At 38.4% G+C, this 16284-nt stretch overlaps 1 protein-coding gene across 1 annotated transcript; it reads left to right on the top strand.

Annotated features, from left to right (window-relative positions):
* Positions 1-8615: 8615 nt before the first annotated feature.
* LOC120570974 (urokinase plasminogen activator surface receptor-like) lies at positions 8616-16120 on the top strand. The gene is made up of 5 exons (XM_039819656.1): positions 8616-8661; positions 10764-10874; positions 11631-11780; positions 12746-12856; positions 15774-16120. The coding sequence occupies exons 1-5, from the start codon at positions 8616-8618 to the stop codon at positions 15944-15946; spliced, it is 591 nt and encodes a 196-aa protein (XP_039675590.1). The 3' UTR covers positions 15947-16120.
* Positions 16121-16284: the final 164 nt, after the last annotated feature.

A 16284-nucleotide genomic window follows, 5' to 3' on the forward strand; every position in this document is an offset into this window, starting at 1 on the left:
GCTTTCCATCCCAGCATCGTGGATGCTGTGTCCTCCATGAAATCATTTTTTTCCCCTGTCTTGAAGGGGGCGTTAGCCATCAACTTTATACCAGTCCATGCAGCCCTAGAATTCCCTGCAGCCAGGGTACTCTGTACCTTGTCCTTGTACTGACACCTGGCCTTATAGATCTCCTTATTGACCTTCCTTTGCATGTCTTTTTTGTTCTGTAAACTTCCTGAAGCAAAGACTCTCTTTTTCTCATTTAGTATGTCTTTTAGTTCTTTCGTCACCCACGGTTTGTTGTTTGGGTACACCTTAATGGTCTTAGTTGGAATGACCGCCCTCACACAAAAGTCTATGTAGCCCGAAATAGCTTCTGTCTGTTCGTGCAAGTCAGCTGAAGAATCCTCAAAAATGGTTCAGGATGTACACTCCAGGCATCCTTTCAGCGTCTCTACACTGCCCTCATCCCACACCTGGATCTGCTTCTTCACAGAAACACACACACACATTCACACAAACCCACACACACACACACACACAGACACAAAAACACACATAAACACAGACACACAGAAACACAGACACACACACACACACACAGACATAGACACACACAAACACACACACAAACCCACACACAGACACACAGACCTACACATACACAGACAAAAACACACAGAAACACACACACACACACACACACACACACCCTGACACAGAAACACACACACACACACACACTGACACAGAAACACACACACACAGAGACACAGACATAGACACACACACGCACACACAGAAACACACACACACAGACCCACGCTCACACACAGACACAAAAACACACACACACATTCACACAAACACACACAGACACAATAACACACATAAACACAGACACACACACACACACTGACACAGAAACACACACACAGAGACACACACACACACGCACACACAGAAACACACACACACACACACAGACCCACACTCACACACAGACACAGAAACACACACACACATTCACACAAACCCACACACACACACAAAGACACAATAACACACAGAAACACACACACACACACAGAGACACACAAACACAGACACAGACACACACACAGACATAGACACACACAAACACACAGACACACACACACACAATACCTTTTAGGCACCGCTGGAATTGCCTCTGTAGTATCAAGTATGAAACATAAATCTATAGTGGATATTGTGTGTAGTTTGTCGCCCCCATGAGGAATTCTGGGTAATAACAACAACACTGTCGGAGCGCCACATTATAGCCTTATTACATGTTACATTCAGGGACTTTATTACAAAATGTGTCAGATTATTACATAATGAAGTAAAGCTTTATAACATTTTGATGTTTTATTACAAAATGCATTTCAACCAATGAGAACTCCCGTTGATGCACAGCTTCTGTTCTGAGAGCTTATTATGGTCTGGAACCTGTTTTTATAGCAGATGTAAAGCTGAATAAATCCAAATCTTAATATCTTGCTGTGTGTTCTGATTGATTTCTGAGTATTTCTTTGAGCGCTAAATCATTTCTGAGTCTCATCTAAAAGACATTTGTTATAATAAAGTTGAAGAGTATCAACCCTAACAGTGAGTTCTCCCATCACACCATAACAAAGGTACATACAGAAAGACGTCTTAAATCTTCGTTTGTATTCAAGTAAAACAGAAGGTAAAAGTTCAAAATATTGAGCAAAAACTTGTTAGAAATCAAATGTACCGTAAGTGTGTATATACAGTATTTCTACCTTTTTCTGAATAAATATGCCTGAAATATCTTTATCTAAAGGGAAACATTACAATCCAAATATAAAAACATAATGGAAAATATTGCAGTAAGGCTGTCAGGAATTCTGTATTTCTTTCATCTATTTCTTCTCCTTTAGATTGACTTTTCTAATTATATCTAACAGTGACACACACAGACAGACACACACACACACACACAGTGACAGACAGACACACACACGTATTTCAAAATAGGAAACGTTACATTTTATAAGGTGTCTATTCATAATCATATGGTTGGCTTCCTCTTTTGCTTCAGAAGCAGACCGTTGGAAAGCACTAAAATATATGGCAGGTTATTGATTAGTATTACAGTTAAAGAAATATAAATATAATAATAAAACTGATGAAGGGTTATGATCAGTGTGACAGTGTTAAAAGGTCAGGAGGCTGGTGGTAGGAAAGTTATTCTGACTATGGCTCTTTGTATTCTGTACTAATATCAAACACACACACACACACAGACATAAACACACATTTACACACACACATACACATATACACACACATACACACACACACACATTTTAACCATTTATTTATGTCCGCATGAAGAAAAATAGTACAGGGACACAAATATTACAGATGCAGTACAATACATACACAAACTCCTGGACCAGTGGCACGCAGCAGGTCTTCACAATATCACTTAACAAGCTCAATACTCACTTCTTAAGGGCAGGGGCGTAGCACAAGACCCTGGGCCCTATGCATAGGCAGTCCTGATGGGCCCCCATGTTTCTCAACACCCCCTCCCCACACACACACACACAAATAAAAATAATAAAATAAAATAATAATCGGGCCTCTGTACACATGAATCTGTAGGCCTGGATGTTTATAGGGTAATAACTATTAACTGTAATGCTTGGAGTAGCCTGATAACACACATTTCAAACCTCCTTTCTAGCCCCATCATCCTCAATCACATCTTCTCTATCATCTTTCTCTATGAAGGATACATCTGATATTAACCTCTTATCCTAATTGTAAAAATGAATAGGCTCACATTCACAGACCCAGGCTCTTGGTAGGTGGTGTCTGACGGTGCCGGTTGGGGATGTGATGAACAGTGGCGATAACAGTCACTTTAAAGATAATGGAATAGTGACTTCAAATGGTAGTCGTAGTAGTTCATGTCATATCAGTGCACTGCAGGGCGTTACAGGATGTAGCGTGGCCCAGCAGAGCATGGATGGACGTGCCTGGTCGGGCTTGGAACTCTCCCCTGCCGGATCGGGCTGTGCTGGCCTGCCTCACCTCTACTTTTGTTATATTATTAATCTGACAACTATGAAGAGAAGCAGGTGGGCCGGTTAGGCGGACGCTGCAACTCCTCACTCCCTAACTATAAGCTTTATCAAATAGGAGAGTTTTAAGTTCATTCTTAAATGTGGTGACAGTTTCTGCCCCCCAAACCCAGATTGGGAGCTGGTTCCATAGGAGAGGAGCCTGATAACTGAAGGCTCTGGCTCCCATTCTACTTTTAGAGACTCTAGGTACCACAAGTAACTCCGCATTCTGGGAGCGCAGTGCTCTAGTGGGACAATAAGGTATTAGGAGCTCTTCTAGGTATGATGGTGCTAGACCATTTAGAGCTTTGTAGGTCAGGAGAAGGATTTTAAATTCAATCCTGGATTTTACAGGAAGTCAGTGCAGAGAAGCTAATACAGGAGAAATATGATCTCTTCTCTTAGTTCTTGTCAGAACATGCGCTGCAGCATTCTGGATCAGCTGGAGAGTCTTAAGGGACTTATTTGTGCAACCTGACAGTAGGGAATTACAATAGTCAAGCCTGGAAGTAACAAATGCATGGACTAGTTTTGAGACAGGATGTTCCTAATTTTGGCAATGTTATGTAGATGAAAAAAGGCTGTTCTTGAGGTTTGTTTTAGATAGGAGTTAAAGGATATATCCTGATCAAAAATAACCCCTAGATTTCTGACAGCAGTGCTGGAGGCCAGGACAATAACCTTCCAGAGTATATCTTATCTTATCTTTGGATAACGAGTTTCGGAAGTGTTTAGGGCCCAGCACGAAAACTACAGTTTTGTTAGGATTTAACATTCAGGATTTTACATCTTGCATGCTTGAAGTTTAGCTAACTGACTGGTTTCATCTGGTTTCATTGACAAGTATAATTGGGTGTCATCCGCATAACAGTGAAAGTTAATTGAGTGTTTCCTAATAATATTACCAAGAGGAAGCATATATAAGGAGAATAGAATTGGTCCAAGCACTGAGCCTTGAGGAACGCCATGGCTAACTTTAGCGTCCTTGGAGGATTTATCATTAACATTAACAAATTGAGATTGATCAGAGAAATAGGACTTAAACCAGCTTAGAGCTATTCCTTTAATGCCAACTAAATGTTCCAATCTCTGTAACAGGATATGGTCAATAGTGTCAAATGCAGCACTAAGATCTAGTAAAATTAGTATGGAGACAAGACCTTTGTCTGCAGCAGTTAGAAGGTCATTAGTAATTTTCACTAGTGCCATCTCTGTGCTATGATGCTTTCTAAATCCTAATTGAAAGTCCTCAAATAAGCTATTGCTATGTAGAAAATCACATAACTGATTAGCAACTACCTTCTCAAGGATCTTGGAGAGAAAGGGAAGGTTAGATATAGGTCTATAGTTTGCTAAGACCTCAGGATCGAGGGTGGGTTTTTTCAGAAGAGGTTTTATCACAGCTATTTTAAATGACTGCGGTACATAACCTGTTAATAAGGACATATTGATCATATCTAGTAATGAAGTGTTAACCACGGGTAACGCTTCTTTGAGTAGCCTCGTTGGGATGGGGTCTAAGAGATAGGTAGAGGGCTTAGCTGAGGATATCTTTGACATTAATTGTTGAAGGTCTATAGGATAAAAGCAGTCTAAGTATATGTCGGGTCCAGTCGTTCTTTCTAGCGGTCCTGCGTTTAAAGGTGAACCGTTAGAAGTTGAGGGCAAAAGGTGATGGATTTTATCTCTAATTGTTATAATTTTATCATTAAAGAAGCTCATGAAGTCATCACTACTCAGAGCTAGAGGAATGGATGGCTCAGTAGAGCTGTGACTCTCTGTCAGCCAGGCTACAGTGCTGAAAAGAAACCTTGGGTTGTTCTTATTTTCTTCTATTAGTGATGAGTAATAGTCTGATCTGGCCTTTCTTAGGGCCTTACTATAGGTTTAGGTTTTCTTCTCAAAGAAAGCCAAATCAGAAGAAAGGTGAGCACTAACTAAAAAACCAAATCCATGGTGCTAAACTGCTTGAATATCTCCGCGACCGTTAGCGCTAAAAACGGACTGAGACAACCCATTGAAAGAGCAGAACATACACTTTCAAATTATAATTTGGTTATACACGTAATCTAAGGTAACTGCTAAATAGATAAACTATACTAACAATGCTGTTTGAACATAACACACCATTGTAATAGCCTAATTTAAAACATGTTTCATTTAAAATGAATAGGCTATAATGTCTATAAAAATTAGCAAAAACCTTTAAATTGTTTTTTTTCCCCCCCTTTTAAAAAACCCCATGTCAACAACTATAGTTATGTCAGATTTAGTAGAAGCAGATGTTAACATTGTGAAACACATGGCCCTCAGTTTCAGAAACTGTCCCACCAGGGAGTGGAGTAGCAACAGACCCCTCATCCTCTTTGGATTTGAGACAAGGGGAGCTTCTATCAAAATTAAAGCAAACCATGTTTAGCCATTTTGATTCAAAGGTGTTAAGTAACACTAACATATTAGTGTGTTTTATTATATTAGGTTACAATTAGGATAAAAGGTTAATATCTACGGTGGCCGGGAAGTGCAATGCAACATTACAAAGAATGAAACACTTTTACATTTTGGAAAACAAATTTACATTTTGGAAAACAAAATAACATTTTAGAAAACAAATTTACATTTTGGAAAACAAAATAACATTTTCGAAAACAAATTTACATTTTAGAAAACAAATTTACATTTTGGAAAACAAAATAACATTTTAGAAAACAAATTTACATTTTGGAAAACAAAATAACATTTTCGAAAACAAATTTACATTTTAGAAAACAAATTTACATTTTGGAAAACAAAATAACATTTTAGAAAACAAATTTACATTTTAGAAAACAAATTTACATTTTAGAAAACAAATTAACAAGATGCAAAACACTTTTACCAGTCCCGAAACAAATTTACAAATGACAGATTCTTCACGGAAAGGGAATGTACCACATACCGGAAGTGATGAGGTTTTGTATACATGTCGCCTTGACTACGGCAGTTATGGATCGAATGCGTCAATAGAGCCGCCATCTTGGAACAGGGAGGCACTCCCCTTATATACTGTCTATGGGCCGTCCTTAATGCATCAGCGTCAATGTAGGCAAAGGTCTAACGGAAATAAAATCACTATAAATCGTCAAAATCTCATGCGATGTTCTAGTTTTTTTAAACAAAAAGACAAAGAGACTAATTAATGTGTTAATACAAAGAATATTTATTATAATCAGTTCACAGATGAGTACAAACGGAAACTTCACCCTTCTGAACTAAGAGGTTCTGCTTCAAAGTGAAGTTTAAACACTAATGATTCATTTATTTCTGCATGTATTTATTTATTTAACGAGACTTTAAAGTGGTGGTTCGTAGTCCACAGTCCGAGTCCCCGCCAGACTCCCTTTAGGAAACCTGTGATTTAAACTTCAGCAGGCTGTGACAGTCCGCTCCGTTCAGTCCTGGATCTGATTCTCCGGGCTTCCCTTCCCTCCAGCGGGCCCAGCAATACGGCCTGGGTCTCCAGCTGCGTGGTGTCGGTTTTGGCTCCCAGGAATGGGCAGTGAGCTCCAGGTCCTGCAGCTGCAGACGGACTCAGCTGCCCCCGCTGTAGCCCGATCCGGCCGCGGCTGTCGAACGTTCCCTGTTTTTCCAATGTTTCCGTCAGGTCCGCGTCATATAAAAACTCCAAACACCCGACAACACGTAAAGTCACCATAAACTTCATTCCCGCCATATACTCACTCACAACAACACAAATTGACTGCGCTCACCAACAACACCTCATCACTTCCGGTATGTGGTACATTCCCTTTCCGTGAAGAATCTGTCATTTGTAAATTTGTTTCGGGACTGGTAAAAGTGTTTTGCATCTTGTTAATTTGTTTTCTAAAATGTAAATTTGTTTTCGAAAATGTAAATTTGTTTTCTAAAATGTTATTTTGTTTTCCAAAATGTAAATTTGTTTTCTAAAATGTAAATTTGTTTTCGAAAATGTTATTTTGTTTTCCCAAAAATGTGTAAATTTTTTTTTCTTTAAAATGTTATTTTTTTTTCCAAAATGTAAATTTGTTTTCTAAAATGTTATTTTGTTTTCCAAAATGTAAATTTGTTTTCCAAAATGTAAATTTGTTTTCCAAAATGTAAATTTGTTTTCTAAAATGTTATTTTGTTTTCCAAAATGTAAATTTGTTTTCCAAAATGTAAATTTGTTTTCCAAAATGTAAATTTGTTTTCCAAAATGTAAATTTGTCTCAAGCTTTGTAAAAGTGTTTCATTCTTTGTAATGTTGCATTGCACTTCCCGGCCACCGTAAATATCAGATGTATCCTTCATAGAGAAAGATGATAGAGAAGATGTGATTGAGGATGATGGGAGTGAAGACAGCAGAGAGCATGAGTCTTGCTCTGAGCACAGTGTGGAAATGAGAGCTGAGGAACTGGAAAGTAGGCAGAGCACTGCAGACCAGTTTTTGCCAGATGATCTAGGACTATGGTCAGATAAAGTAACAGATGATCAGAGAGACACCATAGTATGCAGGTTGGCAAGTAAAGGTACAGAGAAAACCAACAAAATGTAGTAGTAACCACAGTAAAGTAGGCTAGAGAATGTTGAGAAAGGAGGTTTGAAATGTGTGTTATCAGGCTACTCCAAGCATTACAGTTAATAGGTATTACCCTATAAACATCTAGGCATACAGATTCATGTGTACAGAGGCCTGATTATTATTTTATTTGTTGGGGGGGAGGGGTGAGTGTGTTGAGGAACATATGCAGACCGTTGAGAAATGACGCACTAAAAGCTATAAAACCTGATAAAAACTGATAAAGCTTTATGGTATAGAAGGATTAGGATTAGTTTTACAGTTAAATAAATATTTATATTAAAGTTGAGGAACAAACAATGAGGAACTAAGGGTGAGGAGTGGCTGTGTTATAGGCAACAGAATTATTTGTTGCTACACCATAATGTAATTTTAGTAATAAGTAATAAACACACACACACACACACATGCATACACACACACAGACCAGATACAGACACATAGACAGACACTCACAGAAAGACACACAAACACACACAGACACACAAAGACACACACCCACACACACAGATTCACAGACACACACACACACAAACAGACAGACTAACACACACAGACAGACACACAGACACACACACACAGACAGACACACACAAACACACACACACACACACATACACGCACACACACAGACACACACACACAGAGACATACATTATTTTTAACATTATTCAGAAGTCTAATAACTAAAAATCTTCCAATGAGAGAATTTATACAACAGGCCAAACAGCTCATTCTGTATTTTAGCTGTAGCTACAGACAACATTTACATTTTTAAATTACGGGGCAAAGTCCGGGGTAACCAGCTACCCCCCTCGTCATACATCGAGGCGTTATGAACGAGTTTTGAGGATGAAGACAACGCCTCCTCAGGAGAACCACTTAAAGCCGTAACACACCAAACTGTTACTCAGTTGTATCCCTCCGTCAACATGTATCTCCTGGCGCTGATGTTCGGGATTCTGCTTCTACCTGAAGGCAAGTTCTTCTTCTGTTATCTGTTCTCATAATGTTGATTAATTTACTTCAGAGTTAAACTGTAAGATATTAATCCCATAGAACAGAAAAGGTTCTGGCACCAAACTTACCCAAACTTTGCATTGTAATTAAAAAAATAAATAATGCATGTGTAGTTAAAGTTACAACACAGAAGATTTTCTTTTCAGACAAGGCTGCGCAGTTAGTAAAACTTCTCAAAACATTGAAAGAAACTTAAAAAATGTGGAAAGAAATTTCGAAAAATGACGGGGAAAAAATTATAAAAAGCAAAAAAGCTAAAAAAAATTAAAAACGTAACAACGCCAGCGGTCCATGTGAGTAAAAAAAATTTTTTATTATGTTTTTGTCCTTTTTTCACACTTTTTATGTTTAAGTCTTTTTTTACACTTTTGAAATGTCTTTGTCCTTATAATTACAATGTTTTTGTCTTTATAATTATAATAAAAAATGTTTTTGTCTTTATAATTATAAGAAATCTGTCCTGCTACTAGTCACACAGTGTTGCCAACACATTCGCAAAAAATACATCAAAACGTGCGCAATGATCAGGGATGTTGGGCTATGACTTTTCTAAGAGATTCGACCAGTGGTTTTCACGAAATTCACAAGTGCACTAAATTTCCCCATAGACTTTAATGGGAAATCGTCAAGAAATCGACTTACACAGCTCAAATCCCCCCCTCTTTGGGGCCACACCGATCCACCATACTTTAATGTGTAAAAATAATAATAAAAGCTTTAACAGACGACAACACTTTGGCCTTTATTGGGCTGAATGGGACTTCTGATAAGAAGCAAGTTTTTTAAGAAATCACGTTTCATGTATCGTCCAGTTATCAGACGTCTTCAGATATTACTTTACAGTTTTTTCCGATTGCTAAACGACAGTGGGCACAACTGGAGTCACATGTGCAAAACTCAAACTACAGTCTGCACTACCAACAGTCACCTGAGCTAAACAGTTCACATCACCTGCAAAACTCATTCAAAGCAACACAACTCTTAACACACGTCTCAAAACAGGCTCAGTGCAGCCAAACACTATACATAAGCCTCACTGAGATAACACACGCTGTCACTCAGAACACACTGAGGGTAAAAACACTAGCATCAATCACAATACAGAAATTACAAACTTTTTCATCTTTACAGTTTGAACAATTTGAGTGACTTGACACTACTCAATAGATTATTTAAGGAAAAAATATAGATTGTATAACATACCAATTTTTACATAAGGTAAACAAGAAGGAATGGAAATTAGTAGTTTTTTTCAATATAGTATTTTATCTCTAGTAATTTATGGAATTACTTGGGGAAAAAACTAAAGGTACATAACAGTACCAAAGAATATTGTGACTAATCCTGCCTCTCACCAGCATCATGTGGCAAGTTTTCTTCATCACATTGGATGTCTGCATTATCTCTAAATAAAAATGATTGTGGTGTTTCTATTGCTTTCACCTCCATCACTTTCTGAAAAACAGTAAGAACACAGTTTTACTATTGTAAAGATATAGTGTTTTTCACTTTTTTTATAGCTGTGTACATAACATCAGACATCTTACCTGGACATGTTGGTATCTTTGCTCTTTTACCTGTATCTCTCAAACGGTACAGTGTATAATTGTTTCATTCTTATTTGGTGTTTGTATACAAAAAAAGGCTTTCTGAGCTTTCTTTATATAAATACCATATATGTTCACTAACTAGTCTAAAATAAGACACTTGCTTACGCTTTCAGCTAAAACTGCAATCAGCAGTGTTTGATAGGCACCAGACTGAAATCTATTCTGTTTTGAATGTGTGGTTTACAGTTGTGACAGCAGTGTGTTAGCATTTGAACAAAGTGCTGTAAATCTACAGTGTTGTGCATGTTGTGGTTAAAGTCATGGGATAAGTGTGTAGAGTTCTGAAATCTGTGTTCAAGCAATGAAAAACGAACTAGAGTTTGGTCCACATGAACTGCTGCTGTGCAGACTGTGGTTAGAGTTTTGCACATGTGACTCCAGTTGTGCCCACTGTGGTTTAGCAATCGAAAAAAACTGTAATCAATCCAACATCTGTGTCTGTTTTGTCAGCCTCCACCCTGAGATGTCACGAGTGTACAGCGGATGCCTTGGGAACGTGCACGCCAACAGTCAAAGAATGCCCTGAACAGTGTGCTGCAATGAGAGAAGTTAGATACGCAGGTATTGTTACACTGCTGGCCAGGACCGGATCTATAGGCATAGTCCCTCTACATACTACTCTCTACTGTTGTCTCTCTACATACTACTCTCTACTGTTGTCTCTCTACATACTACTCTCTACTGCTGTCTCTCTACATACTACTCTCTACTGCTGTCTCTCTACATACTACTCTCTACTGTTGTCTCTCTTCATACTACTCTCTACTGCTGTCTCTCTACATACTACTCTCTACTGTTGTCTCTCTTCATACTACTCTCTACTGTTGTCTCTCTACATACTACCCTCTACTGTTGTCTTTCTTCATACTATGACAGGTGCCACCCCTGAAATATGATTGCCCCCACACAGGGGTGCAGTTATAAATGTTTTATTACCACGAGTTCACAGACACGTCTCTGCTGATTGAGTATCACATGGGACCTGAGCCGAGACACACCCACCAAACCAGAGAAAAGATATCTCAACATAAACTTACTATTTACAGTCTATGATCTCAAAGCAGTTGCACTCTCTCTCTGTTTCTCTCTCTCTCCCTCTCTCTCTCTCTGTCTCTCTGTCTGTCTCTCTCTCTCTCTCTCTGTCTGTGTCTGTCTCTCTCTCTCTCTCTCTCTGTCTGTCTCTCCCTCTCTCTCTTTCTCTCTCTTTCTCTCTCTCTCTCTCTGTCTCTTTGTCTCTCTTCTTTTTTTATTGCGTTCAGGTTTTTATTACATTTTTAGGTTTTATTACATCATGTGTGTTACACATTTTTGTTGCAGATGGTGTAAAACATGTTGATCAAATCTCAAAAGGATGTGCTGTGGCTGAAGACTGTGTCGAGCACTCGATCAACAATGGATTTTCCCAAAACATAATTACCACCAAGTGTTGCACCACTCCGCTCTGCAACCAAGATCTGCTGCCTCCAGGTTAGGTTACTTGCTTCTATTGGTATTTAGATGTTTGCACTGAAAGCGGTTTAGCTGCATGAGCAATAGCTGTTAAAAATTTGAAAAACTAATCTCCCTAAAAGTAAAATCCTGGACCCTATGTTCTGATGTTTGTTGTGTCGAAGTGATTGATGGGAACAACAATTTTTGAAATGTGTCCAGTATTGAGCGCTGTAACCCACGGCAGTGAACCAGGCTGCAATGTGACCCTTTAGGATAAATGTTCAGCTTCAGTCAGCGTCCACTAAAAGTTCTGTTTTTGCCGCTGACAGACTCAGATTTTTATTCTAAGTGTCTGACAACATTATAGAAAGTATCCCTATAGAGATAGACCTTTAAAACCTATTTAAGCCCTTTCTGTTTAACCAGAAACAGCTCTGAAGTCATTAACGCTAAACCCACCAGACTCCATTTAAAAAAAACAATACTTTTGGTGTGTATAGAGCCAACATATTTTGACATGTAAATCTGTAAACTATGTGTTTATTTCAACCAATACTACAGTTGTGATGGTTAGAAAAGTGGAAAGATTTAAAAACAAATATTTTTATTTTGTTTTTCTTAACTGTAAATGAAGTGTGTTTTACGACGTTACAATTACTAATTATTTACATGGAGTCTGGTTGGTTTAGCGAACGCAATTTCGAGGATGTTTTTATGTTTTAAAAGAATGATCTTACTCTTTAACAGAAAGGTCGACCTCCTTAAAAATCCTTTTCATAACGTTGTCAGACATTTAGAATACAAGGTAAATACAAACTGGACAATAACTTTTAACTTACATTGTAGCTTGCTTCTCTGCTACCGAGCCATGTCACAGATTGTTGTACCCATCAGTCACTTTTTTAAACAGGCACTAAGGAAGATAAATTGCATTCAAGTCCCCCCCTCAATCTCCCTCTACACCCCCAAACAATATGAACAATATTATGTCATGTTTCCAGAACCCCAGTACAAACCAAACGGTAAACAGTGCTACTGGTGCAATGGACGAACGTGCACCAACACCCTAAACTGTGAGGGGAACGAGGACTACTGCATCTCAGTAAACACAGGTAACACACACACACAGACATACAGAGACACACACATACACACACACACACACAGACACACACACAGACATACAGAGACACACACACAGACATACAGAGACACACACATACACACACACACACAGCCACACATACACACACACACACACGCACACACACAGACAGAGACACACACACAAAGACAAACACACACACACACTCAGACAACAACACAGTGTGTTTCCTAGATGGGAATCAGCTGTGATTGATCAATTTGCATAACTTCAATCAGCTGTTTTTGAGTAGCAATATATTTGTGTTTATTTGTGAACAGCTGTTCCCTTCCTATTTACGTTAGATGAAGTTATCTGTTCTGACTTACAGTGTGAAAGCATTTGTGAATTTGGAAGTAAATATCCATTGTTTTGGTCTTCACTGAGCTTGTTTGTAAAAGATGTTCAAGCATTTTAAATGTGTTAACTGTATGCATTGTGTGTCATAGTAACAAGAAATGTGTCACTTGTATATATATATATATATATATATATATATATATATATATAAGGGTGTGACGAGATTTCTCGTCGAGGTGAAAAGAGTGACAGACAAGACGAACACAATATGTAAACATTGTAAGAAAGAAATGCCGTACTACTAACTACAGTGCAGTAGTTAGTAGAGAGCTGTGGTGGTGCTGTAAGTGTTTTTGCATACAGTGCTCGTTTTGTTCCTTGGAAGTTCGTGTAAATGTGACGTTATTTGAATCTATTGATACGTGTTCACGGAGACGTTTTTGTCGTTTTTTTACGTGGTGGACACAAAACGAAAATGTAAAGTAATTTTGTATTTCAACGGGAAGCATATTTTGTGCCCACAGCACGGTAGTAGTAATAAAAAGCCGAAAGCCGCATAGGGAGGTTGGTCGGGGTGGTGGATGGGTCAAACAACACAGGACTTTCACCCGGGGCGGGGGATCGCGTCCGTTGGGCGCTTTGTTTCCGGGGATGGCGCGTCCCTGCTTGTGACGTTTTGTCCGCGTGATATTGTCGGCGTCTACCCCCGTCACGCGCGCTTTCAGCGCCTTTACCCCCTTTCCCCGTAAGTTTTTTCCTAAACACAACCTCCGCCATCCCGTTACTGTGGGGCGTCCCCAGCGGGCCGTCTCGCGGGCGCCTCCCGGCTTATGGAGCGACCTTTTCGGCCGCCTCCCAGCGTCCTTTCCCCGAGAAAATAATGTAACAGTTACACGTAAAAAATAATGTAACAGTTACACGTAAAAAATAATGTAACAGTTACACGTAAAAAATAATGTTACATTTACACGAAAAAATAATGTAACAGTTACACGTAAAAAATAATGTAACAGTTACACGTAAAAAATAATGTTACATTTACACGAAAAAATAATGTAACAGTTACACGTAAAAAATAATGTTACATTTACACGTAAAAAATAATGTAACAGTTACACGTAAAAATAATGTAACAGTTACACGTAAAAAATAATGTTACATTTACACGTAAAAAATAATGTAACAGTTACACGTAAAAAATAATGTAACAGTTACACGTAAAAAATAATGTAACAGTTACACGTAAAAAAACGTCTCAGTGAACACGTATCAATAGATTAAGAATAACGTGGACATTTACACGAACTGCCGTGAGACCGGGTTGCGTGTTAGCCGCGGTATACGGCATTTTTTTCTTACAATGTTTACATATTGTGTTCGTCTTGTCTGTCACTCTTTCGCCGATTATTATTTCCGCAGGAAAACCAAAATGTTGCCACACAAATGATTTAAAAGTGGCAGGGGGATCTTCAATAGTAATTCCACGCTCCCATCACGCTGACATCACATCACCCCCCGGACAACTTTTCACCTCAACGAAATCTCGTTCGTGAACCCAATCTCGTGATGTGTCTCGCCTCGTGGAGTAAGCATCTCGTCACACCCCTAGCTTGTAACCTTGGTTCTCTGAGTAAAGACTATTTTTCCCAGTCATATTTCTTAACTGAAGTTTTCTTTAAATTAGTGTTAAAATCGCCTCGTCTCGTGGACCCCAATCTCGTGTCCGTCTTGTCTCGTGGAGCGAGTGTCAGTAACCCCCTAATATATATATATATATATATATATATATATATATATATATATACAGTCCAAAAGTTTGGACACACCTCATTCAAATGCATTTCCTTTTATTTTCATGACTATTTACATTGTAGATTCTCTACTGAAGGCATCAAAACTATGGATGAACACGTGTAATTATGTACTTAAAAAAGTGTGAAATAACTGAAAACATGTCTTATATTTTAGATTCTTCAAAGTAGCCACCCTTTGCTTTTTTGATAACTCTGCAAACCCTTGGTGTTCTCTCAATGAGCTTCATGAGGTAGTCACCTGAAATGGTTTTACCTTCACAGGTGTGCTTTGTCAGGGTTAATTAGTGGAAGTTTTTCCTTATTAATAAAAAAGCAAAGGGTGGCTACTTGAAGAATCTAAAATATAAGACATGTTTTCAGTTATTTCACACTTTTTGTTAAGTACATAATTCCATATGTGTTCATTCATAGTTTTGATGCCTTCAGTGAGAATCTACAATGTAAATAGTCATGAAAATAAAAAAGGAAACGCATTGAATGAGAAGGTGTCCAAACTTTTGGCTCTAATTAGCATATATATATATATATATATATATATATATATATATATATATATATATATATATATATATATATATAGTGATAGGTTGAATATAGATTGATACACAGATGTTGTGCTAACTGTGTTAAGAGTTTAGGAAAGTTGTTAAAAGTATTGCTACAATGTAAGTTATAATAGTTATATTAATTAAAGTATATTAATAGTTGTCATAGCAATTGTTAAAAACTGTAAAACATCTCCCACTAACATTACTTTCCTTCTCCCCAAAGGACTAAGCGTGATCAAGGGTTGTCTGACCAAGGATTTCTCCGGTATGTGCACCCACGGACTCCCATACAGCTGTTGTCAGGGGAACCTCTGCAACGGAGCCATCAGCAGCAGCAGTGCTGGCCTGGTGCTGCTGGTCGCCCCGCTGCTCTCTTTGCTCGTGACCTCTTATTAACTCCTGGAGACGCTGGAACTAGAGCTGCACCATATGAGGAAAATATGTAATTGAGCAAATATGTAATATGTTAGCAGCAAGCATTTTGTTCCCAAATGTCTTAGACTAGCTATATTTCTGTCAGTTAAAGCTATAGGGCACACACACAGACACACAAACACACACACACACACACACACACACAGAAACACAAACACACACAGAAACATGCACAGACAAAACACAAACACACACACACAGACACACAAACATGCACAGACACACACAAACACACACACGCACAGACACACACACAAACATGCACACACACACACACACAAACACACACGCAGACACAA

The sequence above is a fragment of the Perca fluviatilis genome, chromosome 13 (genome assembly GCF_010015445.1).
Source record: "Perca fluviatilis chromosome 13, GENO_Pfluv_1.0, whole genome shotgun sequence".
NCBI lineage: Eukaryota > Metazoa > Chordata > Actinopteri > Perciformes > Percidae > Perca > Perca fluviatilis.

Excerpts from the sequence above, each read along its gene's own strand:
- LOC120570974 (XM_039819656.1), top strand. The coding sequence starts at position 8,616 with ATGTATCTCCTGGCGCTGATGTTCGGGATTCTGCTTCTACCTGAAG. Across the intron at positions 8,662-10,763 it reads GATTCTGCTTCTACCTGAAG|CCTCCACCCTGAGATGTCAC; the intron begins GCAAGTTCTTCT and ends CTGTTTTGTCAG. Across the intron at positions 12,857-15,773 it reads CTGCATCTCAGTAAACACAG|GACTAAGCGTGATCAAGGGT; the intron begins GTAACACACACA and ends TTCTCCCCAAAG.